Source organism: Calidris pugnax, unplaced genomic scaffold, assembly GCF_001431845.1.
Source record: "Calidris pugnax isolate Ruff unplaced genomic scaffold, ASM143184v1 scaffold341, whole genome shotgun sequence".
Taxonomy (NCBI): domain Eukaryota; kingdom Metazoa; phylum Chordata; class Aves; order Charadriiformes; family Scolopacidae; genus Calidris; species Calidris pugnax.
Window position 1 is genome coordinate 369,759 of NW_015091149.1, and position 14,478 is coordinate 384,236.

Genomic DNA, 14,478 nt, shown 5'->3' on the forward strand with positions numbered 1-14,478 from the left:
TTAAAGCCTACGTCGCGTTTAAAATCCACGGGGGGTGTGTTTTTTTTTTATTCTGACAGCGCCTGTTTACGGCACCCGGCTCTCTCTCTCTCTCTCTCTTCCTCCCCCCCTCCCAACTCGGTATTTATTCTTCCCGTACTTTTGTAGGAAAATGGAAATCGCCGCTCCTCCCACCTCCAAGTGCATCATCTACTGGAAGAGAAAAGTCAAGTCCGAGTACATGCGCCTGCGGCAGCTGAAACGCTTCCAGGCCAACATGGGGGCCAAGGTGAGGACCTGGGGGCTCGGCTCCGGCCACCGTCGGACGGACCCCATGAACCCCACAGCAGTGTTTTAGCTGAGGATGGATGAGACCCCCCCCCTCTGCCCCCTCTCCATCCCAGCCCCTTGGCTGGTTGGTGCAGGAGGCTCCTTTCGCTCCTTCCCTGCGGTGTCTCCCCCCGGAGCCCCTGACTCTGGGGACACTGTCACGTCGCTCTGGGCTGGTGGGATTTGGGAGAGGGCACCCGGGGTCGGGAGCTGTCAAACCCCACTGGCCCATCAGGTCGATGGTCAGCACAGTTTTGTACCACCGCTGAGTTTAATTAGAATTCCCTCTAATGAGAATCATTGATTTGGAATGCTCTGCCTCGCGCATGTTTTGATGCTTGAAACGGGGTAGGGGGGGTGGGTGGAGGGGGGTGTGTGTTTAGTGTTCTCAATGTGATTTCTTAAATTTTAAGCGCTGCTTTCTCTCGTTCCAGGCTCTGTTTGTGGCCAACTTTGCCAAGGTTCATGAAAAGACACAGATTCTGAACGAGGACTGGAAGAAGCTGCGGGTGCAGCCGGTGCAGCTGATGAAGCCGGTCAGCGGGCACCCCTTCCTCAAGCAGGTCTGGTGGGGAGAGGGCACGGCAGTCACCAGCATGGGCTGGAACAGGGTTTTTCAGGGGCATGGGGCTGGTTTCCCTGTCTGCTGTCCTGTTTTGGCGTCGGGCCGTGCCTCGCACCCTGCTGGGATGCAGAAATGGGGAAAAAAACCCACCCCAAAGGCTTTTCCTGTGAAGGAGCCCCAAAGAACAAGCCGGGGATGTTACTCAGTGTATCCTGGAGGGTGGCTTCCTCACTCCTTGCTCTTTTCCAGTGTACTGTGGAGAGCATTTTCCCGGGATTTCCGAGCCAGACGCTGTACATGAGGACCCTGAACACGGTGGCACTGGTGCCCATCATGTACTCCTGGTCCCCGCTTCAGCAGAATTTCATGGTAGGTAGAAAGGTCCCGGTGCCATCAGCATGTAATTGTGACATGGTTGTGGGGTGGTTGCATCTTCCTCAGCCCACTTGTCTCAAGCGATGTGGGCTCATGAGATGATGGAAGGCATTGGTTTAGTTGCTTGTTTTGTTGAATCCCATGAAACAGCCGTGTGTCCACCGTCTTGTCCAGCTGGTCTCTCCTTTACTCAGGCCCCCTTGATAGGGCCACCATTATTTCGCAAGATTCAAAGTATAAATATGGGGGTTTGGGTGTTTCTCTTTTCTTCTTAAGGCTTTTCTTCCATTTTAGTGCTGGGAGGTATGGTTTAGCGATGGTGTTGCTTTTTGTTTGTTGTGTGGGTGTTTATTTTTGTCAAAATTAGGTTGACAGTTGGACAAGATGTTCTTTAAGGTCCCTTCCAACCTAGAAGATTCTGTGATTCTGTGATAAATGCAGAGTTTTATTTCTTAGGCAGGTCCTGTCCCTTGTGACCGGGTGACCCTGTGGGTCTGGTTGTACAGATGCTGCTGAGAATCGGTTCCTCTCTTGTAGGGGGGTGATTTAAAGGCAGGTTTTGGTGTGACATAGTGGGGATGATTTGTTAAAGGCGTAGGGGGTGTGTGGCTGACCTGGTTCCTCACCTGGCCAGGGCTGTGGAAGGGTTCCTCCACCTGCAGGGCCCTCCAGAACCTCCCGTGGTGGGCTGGGGAGCAGCGTGACCCCGTCGGTGGGTGCCATGGCAATGAGGGTCCAATGTCCTCCCTCCTCACTCTGTTCCTCTGGGGAGTGAGTCCCCACTTTGCCTTTGGCTGTTCCAGCTCTGCTTGGCCTCCAGCATGATCTCTCTGATGTGTTTTTTTGGCTGTTTATTTTTCTTGGCAACGTGTGTGTTTGGGAGTTTTGTGAGCCCCGGAGGCACAGCTCTGCACAAATTGCACTTTTGGGGAGTCAGAGCTGTGCTGCTGGCCTGGGACAAGGGTGAAATGTCGGTGATGGGACACGAGGAGCTGCTGGGGGGAGGCCAAATCCCCGCTTTGCCCGGTGCCATCTCGATGCTGAGCAGCCCCAGAGACGTCCTGGTTCTCTGAGTTGTGTCTGGTCTCTCCTCAGGTGGAGGATGAAACTGTTCTGTGCAATATCCCTTACATGGGAGACGAGGTGAAGGAGGAAGATGAAACTTTCATTGAAGAACTCATTAATAACTACGACGGGAAGGTCCACGGGGAGGAAGGTAACCCGGGAGCAGCCACCACTGTCCACTCAGTCTCTTGCAAAGAACATACCCAAGTAGTTAAGAAGTCAAAAGGTGGCAGCAGTAACCAGCTTTTCTGTGGGAGCTCCTAGAGCAGAAGATGAGGAGGGTGCCTGTTGTTCTGCTTTTTGAGGATGTGGTCCTGCCTTTCAATATCCTGCTCTGGGTTTGGGGCTCTCTGGAGTCGATGCTCTTGTCCAAGGGGGGGTCACAGGATGCTGGAAAACCTGCTCGAAGTTGGGAGGAGCTCAGCAACCTCATTTCACCTGTGATCTTGGCCAAGGCTTTAATCAGTCTTCTCAGAAATGAAAAGTCAACGTGTTTCCCTGCCCCATCATAAAACCCTGCCTGGGGGGAGGAAGGCAGTGGGAAACTGGTGTGGCCTGTCCTCAGGTGGCTAAAAATGATACACTAATCTTAGGGCTCTCTCTAGCGTTAAAATCCCACCTATCCCTGCAGAACAGAGGGAGATTTCTGGTTGCTGATGGTGTTGTGTGGCTGATGATGTTGTGTGGCTGATGAACTTGTGGTTGACCACCACGAGGAGCGTGAGAGACGATGGCATTCCCACAAACTGGCTGACGCCTCTGTGTTTCAGAAATGATTTCAGGGTCAGTCCTCATCAGCGACGCTGTCTTCCTGGAGCTGGTGAACGCCCTGAACCAGTACTCAGACGAGGAAGAGGAAGGACACAATGATGCTGAGGTTAAACAGGAGGATGGGAAAGAGGAGCTGCCGGTCACCAGGAAAAGAAAGCGAATTGCGGTGGAAGGTGGGTTTTGCTGCAGGAATTGGGGTTCCCTTGGTCACGATCCCCCCCCTGCCCTGCCCGAGCAGCTGCCCACTGCTCTCTGCCATCGCTTGGTCACTGCTGTGTCACCAGCTGAGCCAGTTCTGGTGCCGTGGTCCAAAGCAGAAGGGAAATGGGTTGTTCTCGCTGTCCCCTGTGGAGGGTGAGAAATCACCAGCTTGAAGTGTCCTGAGGAAGAATTTAGATGAGTCATGTGGAAAACCATTTCATGGTTAGATGAGCGAAGCAGCGGGGTGTTATCCGGGCAGGCTGCGGGTTCTCTGCTCTTAGAGGCTTTAAAGTGCTGGTCTGGGAAGCATCTGCTAGTAGGTTTGTAGGTAGATCTGATCCTGCTGTAGGCCAGGGAGGGAGAACTCTTCAAATCCCTTCCAGACCCATTTTCCAGGGATTCGTGTCCCTCTTCCTTCCCATGTGCCTCCTGGAGTTCTCGTTGCTCTGGTTTGTGGGGTTTTCATGTGTCCTGCATGACCTTAGAAATGCTGACTGGTGGTTTCATCTTTATCTCTGGTTACAGTGATAGGGGTGGCACAAACACCAGGAACTTCCATAGATACAGAAAAGCATTGTCTGCAAATCCTGTCCTGGTAAAAATAGTAAATAGTCCTTAAGAAATTCTTAGTTCCATCAATATGTTACGCTACTCTAGGAGTGGGAGAGCGTGCTGTGTCTGGAGATACCTCAGCCTGGTCGCAGGACAAAAGGTCTATCTGGTGTGTGTATGGGAGTATGTTTCTGTCTCTTAAAGCACAGTCCTGAACCGCCACTGGAGGGAGGGATCACACGTTGACACCCAGCCCCATTGAGGAATCCCATCTCTGCTTTTTCTTAGGTAGCAAGAAGTGTTCCAAGAAGCGGTTTCCAAATGACATGATATTCACGGCTATTTCTTCCATGTTCCCTGAATACGGCTTCCCGGATGACATGAAAGAGAGGTAACACATAGGGAGGGACTCTTTGCCAGGAAGGGTAATGATAGGACAAGGGGAAATGGTTTTAAATTGGAAGAAAAAAGATTCAGATTAGATCTCAGGAAAAAATTTTTTACTCTGAGGGTGGTGAGACACTGGAACAGGTTGCCCAGGGAAGTTGTGGCTGCCCCATCCCTGGAGGGGTTCAAGGCCAGGCTGGATGGGGCCTTGAGCAACCTGCTCTAGTGGGAGGTGTCCCTGCCCATGGCAGGGGGGTTGGAACTTGATGATCTTTGAGGTCCCTTCCAACCCAAACCATTCTATGATTCTATGATCTCTGCTTGGGCGTTACCTTCCTCAGTGAGGTCTGTGTTTGGGAAGGTGGCTCCAAGCAGAAGGCAGAGCTCGTTGGCCACTGACGCCGTGAGCGTTGGGGCTTTAGTTCAGCCTCCCTCAGGGTACCAGGAGTCCTGCTGGCCCAGATTGCGATGCAGCTGTGCAAAAAGCCCTGAATTAGGAAAGCTGGCACATCTAGGGGCTGTTTCTGTTTGTTGGCAGGTACCGGGAGCTGACGGAGGTGTCGGACCCCAACGTGCTGCCGCCGCAGTGCACCCCCAACATCGACGGGCCCTGCGCCAAGTCGGTGCAGCGGGAGCAGTCCCTGCACTCCTTCCACACCCTCTTCTGCCGCCGGTGCTTCAAATACGACTGCTTTCTGCATCGTAAGTGCAGCCTCGGCCGGACGCTTCCCTAGAGCCCCTTTTCTCCTCCTTTTTTTTCCTCGGTGCTTCATTCCCTGCTCGTCTCGCTTTGGTGTCTGTGCTGTGCCTGGGCTTTAACCAGGCACTGCCCGCCCGGAGCTGCCGAGCAGCCTCGGGAGCTGAGGGGTGCCCAGAAGCCTTTTGTAAAGATGGCTCCACTCAAACGGATGGCAAAGGGACCCTGGTGGCCATCTCCTCTCCCCATGGCTCAGCTCGCCGCCCCCCAGCCTCCCAGAGGCAGCCGGTGCCCGAAAAGCTGCCTCCGCCAGACTTTGCTCTTGCTTTGCAGAAGCTCATCAGGGAAAGGCTTGAATGTTTCGCTGCCAAAGTCTGGACTTGCCCCTGTCTTTTGTTGCTTCACTGGAACCTCCAGCTTCGTCTTAGTCATGTTCCTGCGGTTTGTCCTGCCAAAAGCCTTTCGGATACTGAGTAGCTGCTGGACCTGCCGATTCCCCAGGTCTAAGGGCTTCTTTGGAAAGTCACAGGACTCTTTCCAGTGAATTATTTATTAAAAGATATAATATTAAGATCATGTGGTCTTTTTGTTTCAGTCTGAAAGCAGATCTTTTTCCTTTGGCCTCTCCTTGCCCAGCATCTCCTGGAACTGCTGGGTCCCTGTCAGGGGTCGGAGTGGGGCTGGCCAGGACCTCCTGACCCATGGTCCCCGCTGCCAGGGGCTCTGGCCGGCCACCCTTGCTGTCCCTGTCCCCTGCAGAGTGGGGGGAGACCCTTGGAGAGCACTAATAATAAAGATAACTATTATTTTTTCAGCCTTTCATGCTACTCCTAATGTGTACAAACGAAAGAATAGAGAGACCAAGATCGAGCCAGACCCTTGTGGAGCAGACTGTTTCCTCTGGCTGGTAGGTTTCTGCGTCGCTGCTTTTGAAACCCTGAGAGAAGTGGCCTGGTCAGCCCTGCTCTGGAGAACTTTGTGGGTCCTTTTCACAACCTAAATGATTTTTCAGAATATAGTTCTAACCCTCATTGGATTCAGGGGAGCATGAATCCAAATGCAGACCTTACCAGATCTTAGCAGATTTCCAACAAGGACTAATTTCATAGCTAGCAGATGGGAAATTGTGGGGATAAGTGACTTCTCTGGCCTCGGTGCAGGTTCAGAATGAGGAGGAAGGAGTCTAACGCACATGGGGAAGGCTCAAACTATTTTTAAATGGTCTTTCAGAAGTCCATCCTATCTGAATTGCTGGGGATGGAGCCGCAGATGGGGAGAGCTGGTGCTTGGTGGGGTTGGAGCTGGTCGGATGCTGTGCCATGGGGGGGGTCCCAGAGGCTGTGGGGCTGGGGCAGGGGGAGAGCCCGGGAGAACTCATTGCCAGGGCAAGGGCCAGGGGAGTGGAGGGGTCAGGAAGCCTCTCCTGACCCAGCAGAAGTGCCGAGGGAAGCAAAGCCAGCAGGGCCTCGGCGCTCACTGAAGTGACCGTGAGCAGGTGGAAGGTCTTCCACCTCCTCTGGGTGGTGGCAGAGCTTGTCCCCAGGGCCTGTGGAGAAGCCTTTCTGTCTTGCCTGGTTGTCTGCCACCCGCCTTGTCTTCTGCTCTTGGTTGCAGGAAGGAGCCAAGGAGTTTGCTGCCCTGCACAACCCCAGGTCCAAGTGCTCGGGCCGGCGCCGCCGGCGGCACCACATGGTGGGCGCTTCCTGCTCAAACACCCCGGCCTCCTCCGCCGTCACCGAGACCCGGGAGGGCGACAGCGACCGAGACACGGGCAACGAGTGGGCCTCCAGCTCCTCGGGTACGATGCCAGCCCAGACCCCCCTCCTCCTCCAGCAGTAAGGACGGCGGCGCCGCACGGCTGGGGGTCTCCATGGCTCGGAGTCGGGGTTTCCAACAAACACACGGGACAGCGGGTCCTGCCCTCGCTGCTGTGGGGTCCTTGTCCCCCCCCAGCAATGGTGCTGGGCAAAGTGAGAGCTTCGCTGGGACCTGCAAAGCCCTGAGCCCCCATCTTGGGGCACCTTGCTGGGCTGTGCTGAGGGTGGTGTCCCTGGTGGGGGGCTTCTCTGTGGTGAGCGTGTCCTCAGGGCCGTGGACAAGCACCAAGTGCTCCTGCCATGTTGGGGGATGCGGTGGTGGGGGGCAGAGGGGTCCTGTACATCTGAGTCCCCTCTTGGGAGGAAGAGGAGAGGAGAGAGTAGTTTCCTCGGCCTCTTTGGTGCTGCTGTCCCGGTCAGGGGTCTCTGTCCCAGACCAGCCCTGGTGGGGAGGTGACATGGTGGCTTTGGTGCTGCGAGGAGCCAATGCCACCGTCCCAACAGGGCTGCCGGGAGGCACGGGACCCACAAGGAAATGTGGGATGCTGCTGGGAGGGTCATGGGAGGGGGTCACTGCCATGTTGTGTTTGGCCTAACCCCTGCCGTTCCTGCCAGAGGCCAACTCCCGCTGCCAGACCCCCACCAAGCAGAAGCTGAGCCCGGCCTCCTCCCAGCTCTTTGCCGTGGAGACGCCGCAGGAGCCCGTCGAGTGGACGGGAGCCGAGGAGTCGCTCTTCCGTGTCTTCCACGGGACGTACTTCAACAACTTCTGCTCCATTGCCAGGCTGCTGGGAACCAAGACCTGCAAGCAGGTGGGCGCCGGGAGGGTCGGGAGTGAAGGGAGGGCTCGGCCGCTGCTCGACAGTTGTTTTTCCTTCTCTGCCACAAACCACCCGGAGGAATGTGTTGCATCAACACTCTGTGATGTCGGGTGTTGTTATTTTGCAGTTCTGCTGCTGTTTGCAGAACGAGCCCCCATGTGCCTGGTGCTGTTGGCTCTCTCCAGAGACCCCTCTCCGAGCCGGGCGCTCCGTTTCCCAGGCACCAGGCACCCGTGGCCAGTGAAATGGGGCAGAACCCCCTGCTTAGTGGTCCCGGGGTTGGATCCCCCTGCGTGTGCTTGCTTGTGCTCTCTGTTTATGCTTTAGATAAAAACAACTTGAGTGCACCGAACTTTATTCTTCTTTCTGCTTCTGTTCTTTGCTAGGTCTTCCAGTTCGCAGTGAAAGAATCGCTTATAACGAAACTGCCAACGAACGAATTAATGAATCCATCCCAGAAGAAGAAAAGGAAGCACAGGCAAGTGTTGGACAAGCTTGTTTTGTTCTTAAAATGCAACCAGATCCACTGCTTTTTGTGCCAGCGCATTCCTGGTAATCCCCATCTGGCTCCCATCTGCCCGGGTCCCGCTGTCGCACGGGGCGGATGGTGCCGGACGGACGCTGGCCCCGGCCTCTCCCCACGCTGCCACCCCCAGCGGGGGGTTCTGTGGCCCCAGTGCAGCCCGAGGGGGGTGTCACAGTGCTGTGGGGCCATCCCACCTTCCCGACAGCAGCCACGGCCTCGGCTCCCTGGCTTACAGCCCTCTCTTGCGTGCCGATCCCAGTGTGCCCAGTATTATTCTGGCTTTGGCGTTTGCTTTAAATAATTCCTGCTGTAGCTGCCTCGTTCTCTGTGTTCTCCACGTTGTGTCCAGCTGCTGGTTATTAACTCATGAAGCTGCCAGGCAGCCCTGCTGGTGGTGCCCAGCAGCTGTGGCCGGCTCTCCCTGCCGGCGTCCTGTGCATCCCCTTAGACCCCCTGCTTTTTTTCCAGGCTCTGGGCTGCCCACTGCAGGAAGATCCAGCTGAAGAAAGGTAGCGTTTGCCGTGGTTGCTTCATGCCAGGTTTGCCTGGCCACTAGCCCATGGGATGGCCGTGCTGGGGGAATGGTGGCCGTGCTCTGGAGGCTGTGCCTGCGGTCTGGCTCGGCCGGTGGGGAGGTGGGGGTCTGGCCAGCAGCCCTGCTGTAGAATGGGCCCATTCGGGGCAGAGCAGAAGTGTCTGTGGGTCAATAACCACAGCCGTGGGGAGCCAGCACCTTCCCTGTCTCAGAGCCCCCCCCGGCCAGGCTGGTTTTAGTCATTTCTCCAACGAGCAGCTTCTAATCCGGGCGTTTCTCCTCTTCTTCTAGATAATTCGCCCACCCAGGTGTACAACTACCAGCCCTGCGACCACCCCGAGCACCCCTGCGACAGCTCCTGCCCCTGCATCATGACTCAGAACTTCTGTGAGAAATTCTGCCAGTGCAACCCTGACTGTAAGGAGAAGCTGGGACGGTGGGGCAGGGGAGCAGGCAGCTCCTCGGGGACCATGGGGCAGGGGAGCCATGGGTGGGCACAGAGCTGGCCCTTGCTGGAGACACACATTATTCCTGCGTTGGCTGCTCTCTCCATCCACAGCAGTGTGGTGAGCAGTCTGCTCGAGGCCAAAGGAAACCATTCCCTGCTGCCCCGTGACTCTCAGCAGCTGAGAGACGTGCTCTTGTTAGAGAACTCTCCTCTGCGTGTCTGTATCCCCCATCAGCAGCTGTGGGAGGTGCTGCTGGTTCCCTGTGAGCGGGATTTGTGGCCAGCAGTTGAGCTGGGAGCTGGGTCACGGCTCTGCCATGGCTGCTTTTCCTCTCTGGGCTTCATTCCCAGCTCTGCGATGGAGATGATCGCACTTGCCCACGTCAGTGGGGCTTCTGAGGGTGGATTCGTTAAGAGTTGAGACACAGCTTGGGGCTGGAAGGACTACAGGGTGATGGGGAGCCAGCTCGGGCTCCGAGATCCTCTGTACTGATCCAGTACTGGGCCCCTCAGTTCCAGAAGGACAGGGAACTGCTGGAGAGGGTACAGCAAAGGGTCACAAAGATGATTAAGGGCCTGGAGCATCTCTCTTATGAAGAGAGGCTGAGAAACTTGGGTCTTTTTAGTCTAGAGAAGAGAAGGCTGAGGGGGGATCTGACCAATGCTTATAAATACTTAAAGGGTGGGTGTCAGGAGGATGGGGCTGGTCTTTTCTCAGTGATGCCCAGTGTCAGGACAAGAGGAAATGGGCACAAACTTGAGTATAAGAAGTTCCACCTAAACATGAGGAGGAACTTCTTTACTGTGAGAGTGGTAGAGCACTGGAACAGGCTGCCCACAGAGGTGGTGGAGTCTCCTTCTCTGGAGACATTCAAACCCCACCTGGACAAGATCCTGCGCAACCTGCTCTAGGTAGACCCACTCCAGGGGGTGGTTGGACTTGATGATCTCCAGAGGTCCCTTCCAACCCCATATGATTCTATGATCCATTATGCTTATATTATCCAAGTTGTTTATTTTCAAACTGCACATAATTAGTCCCAAGAGGCAGATGAGTGTCTCCAGCCCCACAGACGGGGAGTACCTCCGTGCTCTTGGGGTGAGCCTGGCTCAAAGTGCCCCTGCTTCCAGAGGGTTTCTATGACCTGCTCCCAGCTCCTGGATGCCCGGGCTGCCCCACCATGTCTCCTTGTGTTCTCTGGGGGGCAGGAAGGTCTGGGGGGGCTCCTGCTGCCTGGTGCAGAGGTGGTGTAGAGCATTCTTAGCCGGACGGTGGTCAACTAGGGTGGCTCTTGGCCACAGGCTCAGTTCTGACCTGGCAGGGGGGAGACCTGACTTGGGGGGAAGACCTGGCTCAGGGGGAGCTTCTGTGTTCCTGGGGGGTGGAAAACCTCCTGGTGCCAACCCATGGGCTGTGTCACTGCAGGTCAGAACCGCTTCCCGGGCTGTCGCTGCAAGACCCAGTGCAACACCAAGCAGTGCCCGTGCTACCTGGCCGTGCGGGAGTGTGACCCCGACCTCTGCCTGACCTGTGGTGCCTCCGAGCACTGGGACTGCAAGGTGGTCTCCTGCAAGAACTGCAGCATCCAGCGTGGCCTCAAAAAGGTGCTGGTGGTGGCATGGCTGGGGGGCGGTGGCGGGGGGGCTGGCGTGAGGTAGGGTCAATGAACAGGGAGAGGGTGAGCGAGTCGCCCATGGCTCCCCGGGTGAGGAGATTGGGAAGAGAAACTGCTCTGCCCCAGGCTTCTGTAGCGCTTAAACTGGAGTATGGGTTGTGGATGTGAAAATGAGGGAATGGGAGTTAGGCAGGGAATGGTGGGAGGAAGGGAGTGTCAAAAGTGACTCCTGAGAAAGGCTGGGTCTTGAATTCTGCAGGGACTGCGGGTGGAAAAGGCTAAAATTCACAGAAAGGTGCAAATTACTGGGTGTCGAGTGATGCTCAGCTCCAGGCTGATGGTGCTGCGACCTGTAATAGTGCTACAGCTCTGTGGGGAACTGTGTGTCACCCCAGACCAGGGGACACTGGACAGACACTGGCTCCCCTTTGCTCCTCGGGGTTACTCAGCCCCAAGATGCTGGGACTTGGAGCGTGGCAGCCAGCACAGACAGCACAGCTGTTCCTGGGCACTGCCCTAACCCCGGCGTGTGCCACTGCACCGGGAGGAGGAGAGCTCTTCTCTGGTGCTTTCTGGGGTTCCTGGTGTTTGGGGGTGATCTCAGTGTGCCGGGGGTGATGGGTCTGCTGACTGTAACCCTCCCCTTTCCACCTTGGCCCCAGCATTTGTTGCTGGCACCGTCGGATGTTGCCGGCTGGGGGACTTTCATCAAGGAGTCTGTGCAGAAGAACGAGTTCATCTCCGAGTACTGTGGCGAGGTGAGCACTGCTGCCCACGCAGGGGCTGCCCTGCCCTCCTGGCAAGCTGTGGTCAGGGGACACTGGTCCAGTGGGGACTGCGAGCCTTCCCCAGCCCGGCCCTGGCCATGGCTCCCTCTGACTGGGTTTGGAGATTGAGTCTTGCACCACTTTGGGACTCACCTCAGTGCCCCAGCTCCTGTCTCTGCCCCTCCTGGGGAGCCCTGGGGAGATGCCGCCGTGGGTGGGAAGGGTCAGGGGGGTTTCTGGGAGGTGGGGGAGCACCACTCCTTGCAGCCATCCTCGTCATGCCCCTGGTGCTGGGTCTCTCAAGGCCATTCTCTTCCTCCAGCTCATCTCGCAGGACGAGGCTGACCGTCGAGGGAAGGTCTATGACAAGTACATGTCCAGCTTCCTCTTCAACCTCAACAACGGTAACTCGCCTGCGGCTTCCAGGGCTGGAGGGGACTTGGGCTTCCCAGCTGAGGAACTGGTGGCCGGGTGGGTGGTCTCAGCCCGTCTGTCACCTGAGTGGCCTGTCTATACAACACAGTTTTCTTCTTTTTTTTCCTGAATAGATTTTGTTGTTGACGCCACCCGCAAAGGAAATAAAATCCGCTTTGCTAATCACTCGGTGAACCCCAATTGCTACGCCAAAGGTGAGCTATCCCTGCCCCGTCACCTCTTGGTGGGGGAAGGTTCTCTGGGTCCTGCTTAGCTCTGGGATCGCAGTAGGTCCCCAGGGTTCCCAGTTGCCCTCAGCCTGGGGGAGCAGCAGAACTTCACAGACCTGGACAAAGTCTCCTCCTCCTCCCTGCAGCAGGTCACGCTCCCGTTGGTGAGGGCTCTGCAGTGGCCCTGGCCTCGGAGAAGAGAGGCTGGAGCTCCCCAGGGAGCCCCTGTCCCTGATCGGGGGGGGTTGGGTACCCAGGGCACCGTGGCCCCGGGGGCCAGCGGGTGGCCAGGCAGGGCCAGCGTGCTGTGAGACCTCCTGGCCTGAGCTGGAGCCACACGTCTCTGATGCTGTCTCTCTGGTTGCAGTTGTGATGGTGAACGGAGACCACCGGATAGGGATCTTCGCCAAGAGGGCCATCCAGGCGGGAGAGGAGCTCTTCTTCGACTACAGGTACCCTGGGGCTGGCGATGGGCACAGGGTGACCCCACGTTCCGTGCCCACATTTGTGGGGAGCACGGGAGCTGTTGCAGCAGCCACCACTTTCCCTGTCTCGCAGGTACAGCCAGGCAGACGCCCTGAAGTACGTGGGCATAGAGAGGGAGACGGATGTCATCTAGGCTGCGCGGGGCATCCCTGGCACACCTTCTGCTGCACCTCGTGAGCGATGCCATGTTTGCTTCACGCTGACATGACTGCTGCTGTCCCCGCTGCTGCCTGTGTCGCAAGCGCTGCTTCCCATCCAGACTCCCGGAGGGACTCGGGGCAGGAGTGAGTGGCTGCTGCCCAGGGGGGGCAGCTTGGCCAGCCCCCGGCCGGGGCAGGCTCGGGACCAGCTCTGAGGCTGGAGGAGGAGCCCCATGGACCAAGGCGGCTGGGGCTTGGAGGAGAGCTGTGATGCAGGAGGAGGGACAGCCACGAATTTTGAGTCTCTCCGTTTCCTGCCAAGGGCTGGAAGAACAAGAGCGAGCGAGGTACCGCCCGCACCGAGAGCCGGGGCACGGCAGGGGGGCAGAGGGGCTGGTGGTCCCCTGTCCCCAGGGATAGGCTCCCATCTCGGGTGCTGCTGCCTCTTGCTGCCTGTTGTGTCCTGTTGAGGACAGTGACAGGGTTGGAAGCCATAGAGAAGTGGCCGCAGCGGTGACCAGGCCCCAAACTGCTGTCGCTGAGGCTCTGTTTCCCCTCCGCCCCCGCTGGCGGGGGGACAGGGACCACCTGGCCATGGCTGGCACGGCACGATGCCCGGGGTGGGCAGAGCAGCACTATGCAAAAACGTCACTTTGGGTAGGGACACCACTGAGCTGGGTGGGGACAATGTTATGGGGGGGTGCTGCTGCCAGCACGAGTCCAGAGGCAGCAGGAACTGTGAGCCCTTTCCAGCCTGTGGCGTTCTCTTGTGGCTGGGGGGACTTCTGCCCATCCGCAGCTGCCTGGCACATCTGGGACTGGTGTGTGGATGCTTCTGTGGGGCAGCTTTGGGGCTGCAGGAGGGGGGCCCCGCTGACTGGCTGGGGCTGCACCCAGAGGGGGAGATGGGGCTCAGCCACCCTCGCTCCAGGCAGGGGCTTCCTGACCGTGTGGCTTCCTGGAGCTGGTTCCTCCACCCTCCCCTCAGCACAGTCCCCGTGGGAGCAGCAGGGTCTCTGGGGGGGATTCGGGCACTGAGGGAGCCAGCAGAGTGGGTCCCCTCAGCGGGGAGAGCCTTTTGGGGTACAGGACTCATTGGATGTTGCTGTGCTGAGGTTTGGGGGGCTCCTTAGAAACCTGCCGAGGGGTTTCTGACGCTGGTCCTGGCGATAAAGGGGAAATGTTCTCTGGCAGGGGGAGGTTTGGCTTTAGCACCCCATGCAAAAAGAAAAGGAAAAAAGCACTTTAAACTGTTTCTTCTCAGCCAGCAGCTGGGCCCGGGTCCCGCTCTGGGGGTGAGGGCACCACAGATGGACACCGTCCCCCAGCAGCACCTTGGCAGGGACGTTGTGCCTTGGCTGGGACGGGACAGTCGGGATGGGGGGGTCCTCTCTGAGCAGGGCCTGGGGTGGCCCGAAGGACATGGCTGTCCCCTGGGCCAGGGTCGCTGCAGCTGAGGGTCCGTCCCGGTGCTGGGTGCCGGAGGGTGCCCAGGATGGCATGAGGAGCCCTGGGGGGCCAAAGCCCCTCACCCCCCTTGGGGACAGTGGGCAGTGTTTGTCTGGGGACACCGCTCAGAGGGGAGCAGCGCTGGGCCCTTGGGGTTTGGGGGCTCGTCCCAGTGCGTGCTCCAGGAACACAGAGAGCTCCATGCCTTGCCTGCCATGGTGGGAGGCTGGGAAAGGCTGTCCATCCTTCTGTTTGTCCTTCCTGCTGTCCGTGACACCTCCCGGGGCTCGGGGGGGGGGGGGTTGGG

The 14,478-nt window shown here is 57.6% G+C and overlaps 1 protein-coding gene across 1 annotated transcript; it reads left to right on the forward strand.

The window, feature by feature from the left end:
• The first annotated feature begins 125 nt into the window (after window positions 1–125).
• On the forward strand, window positions 126–14,459 carry EZH1 (enhancer of zeste 1 polycomb repressive complex 2 subunit). The gene is made up of 19 exons (XM_014959192.1): window positions 126–268; window positions 744–872; window positions 1,124–1,243; window positions 2,345–2,465; window positions 3,085–3,258; window positions 4,127–4,229; window positions 4,764–4,927; window positions 5,738–5,829; window positions 6,537–6,720; window positions 7,355–7,551; window positions 7,947–8,038; window positions 8,555–8,595; window positions 8,913–9,038; window positions 10,496–10,674; window positions 11,348–11,443; window positions 11,775–11,856; window positions 12,001–12,081; window positions 12,464–12,548; window positions 12,655–14,459. The coding sequence occupies exons 1-19, from the start codon at window positions 152–154 to the stop codon at window positions 12,713–12,715; spliced, it is 2,244 nt and encodes a 747-aa protein (XP_014814678.1). The 5' UTR covers window positions 126–151; the 3' UTR covers window positions 12,716–14,459.
• Window positions 14,460–14,478: the final 19 nt, after the last annotated feature.

Coding starts and splice junctions, on each gene's coding strand:
- EZH1 (XM_014959192.1), top strand. CDS start 152: ATGGAAATCGCCGCTCCTCCCACCTCCAAGTGCATCATCTACTGGAAG. Junction 8,596..8,912: donor GAAGATCCAGCTGAAGAAAG/GTAGCGTTTGCC, acceptor CTCTTCTTCTAG/ATAATTCGCCCACCCAGGTG. Junction 10,675..11,347: donor TCCAGCGTGGCCTCAAAAAG/GTGCTGGTGGTG, acceptor CCTTGGCCCCAG/CATTTGTTGCTGGCACCGTC.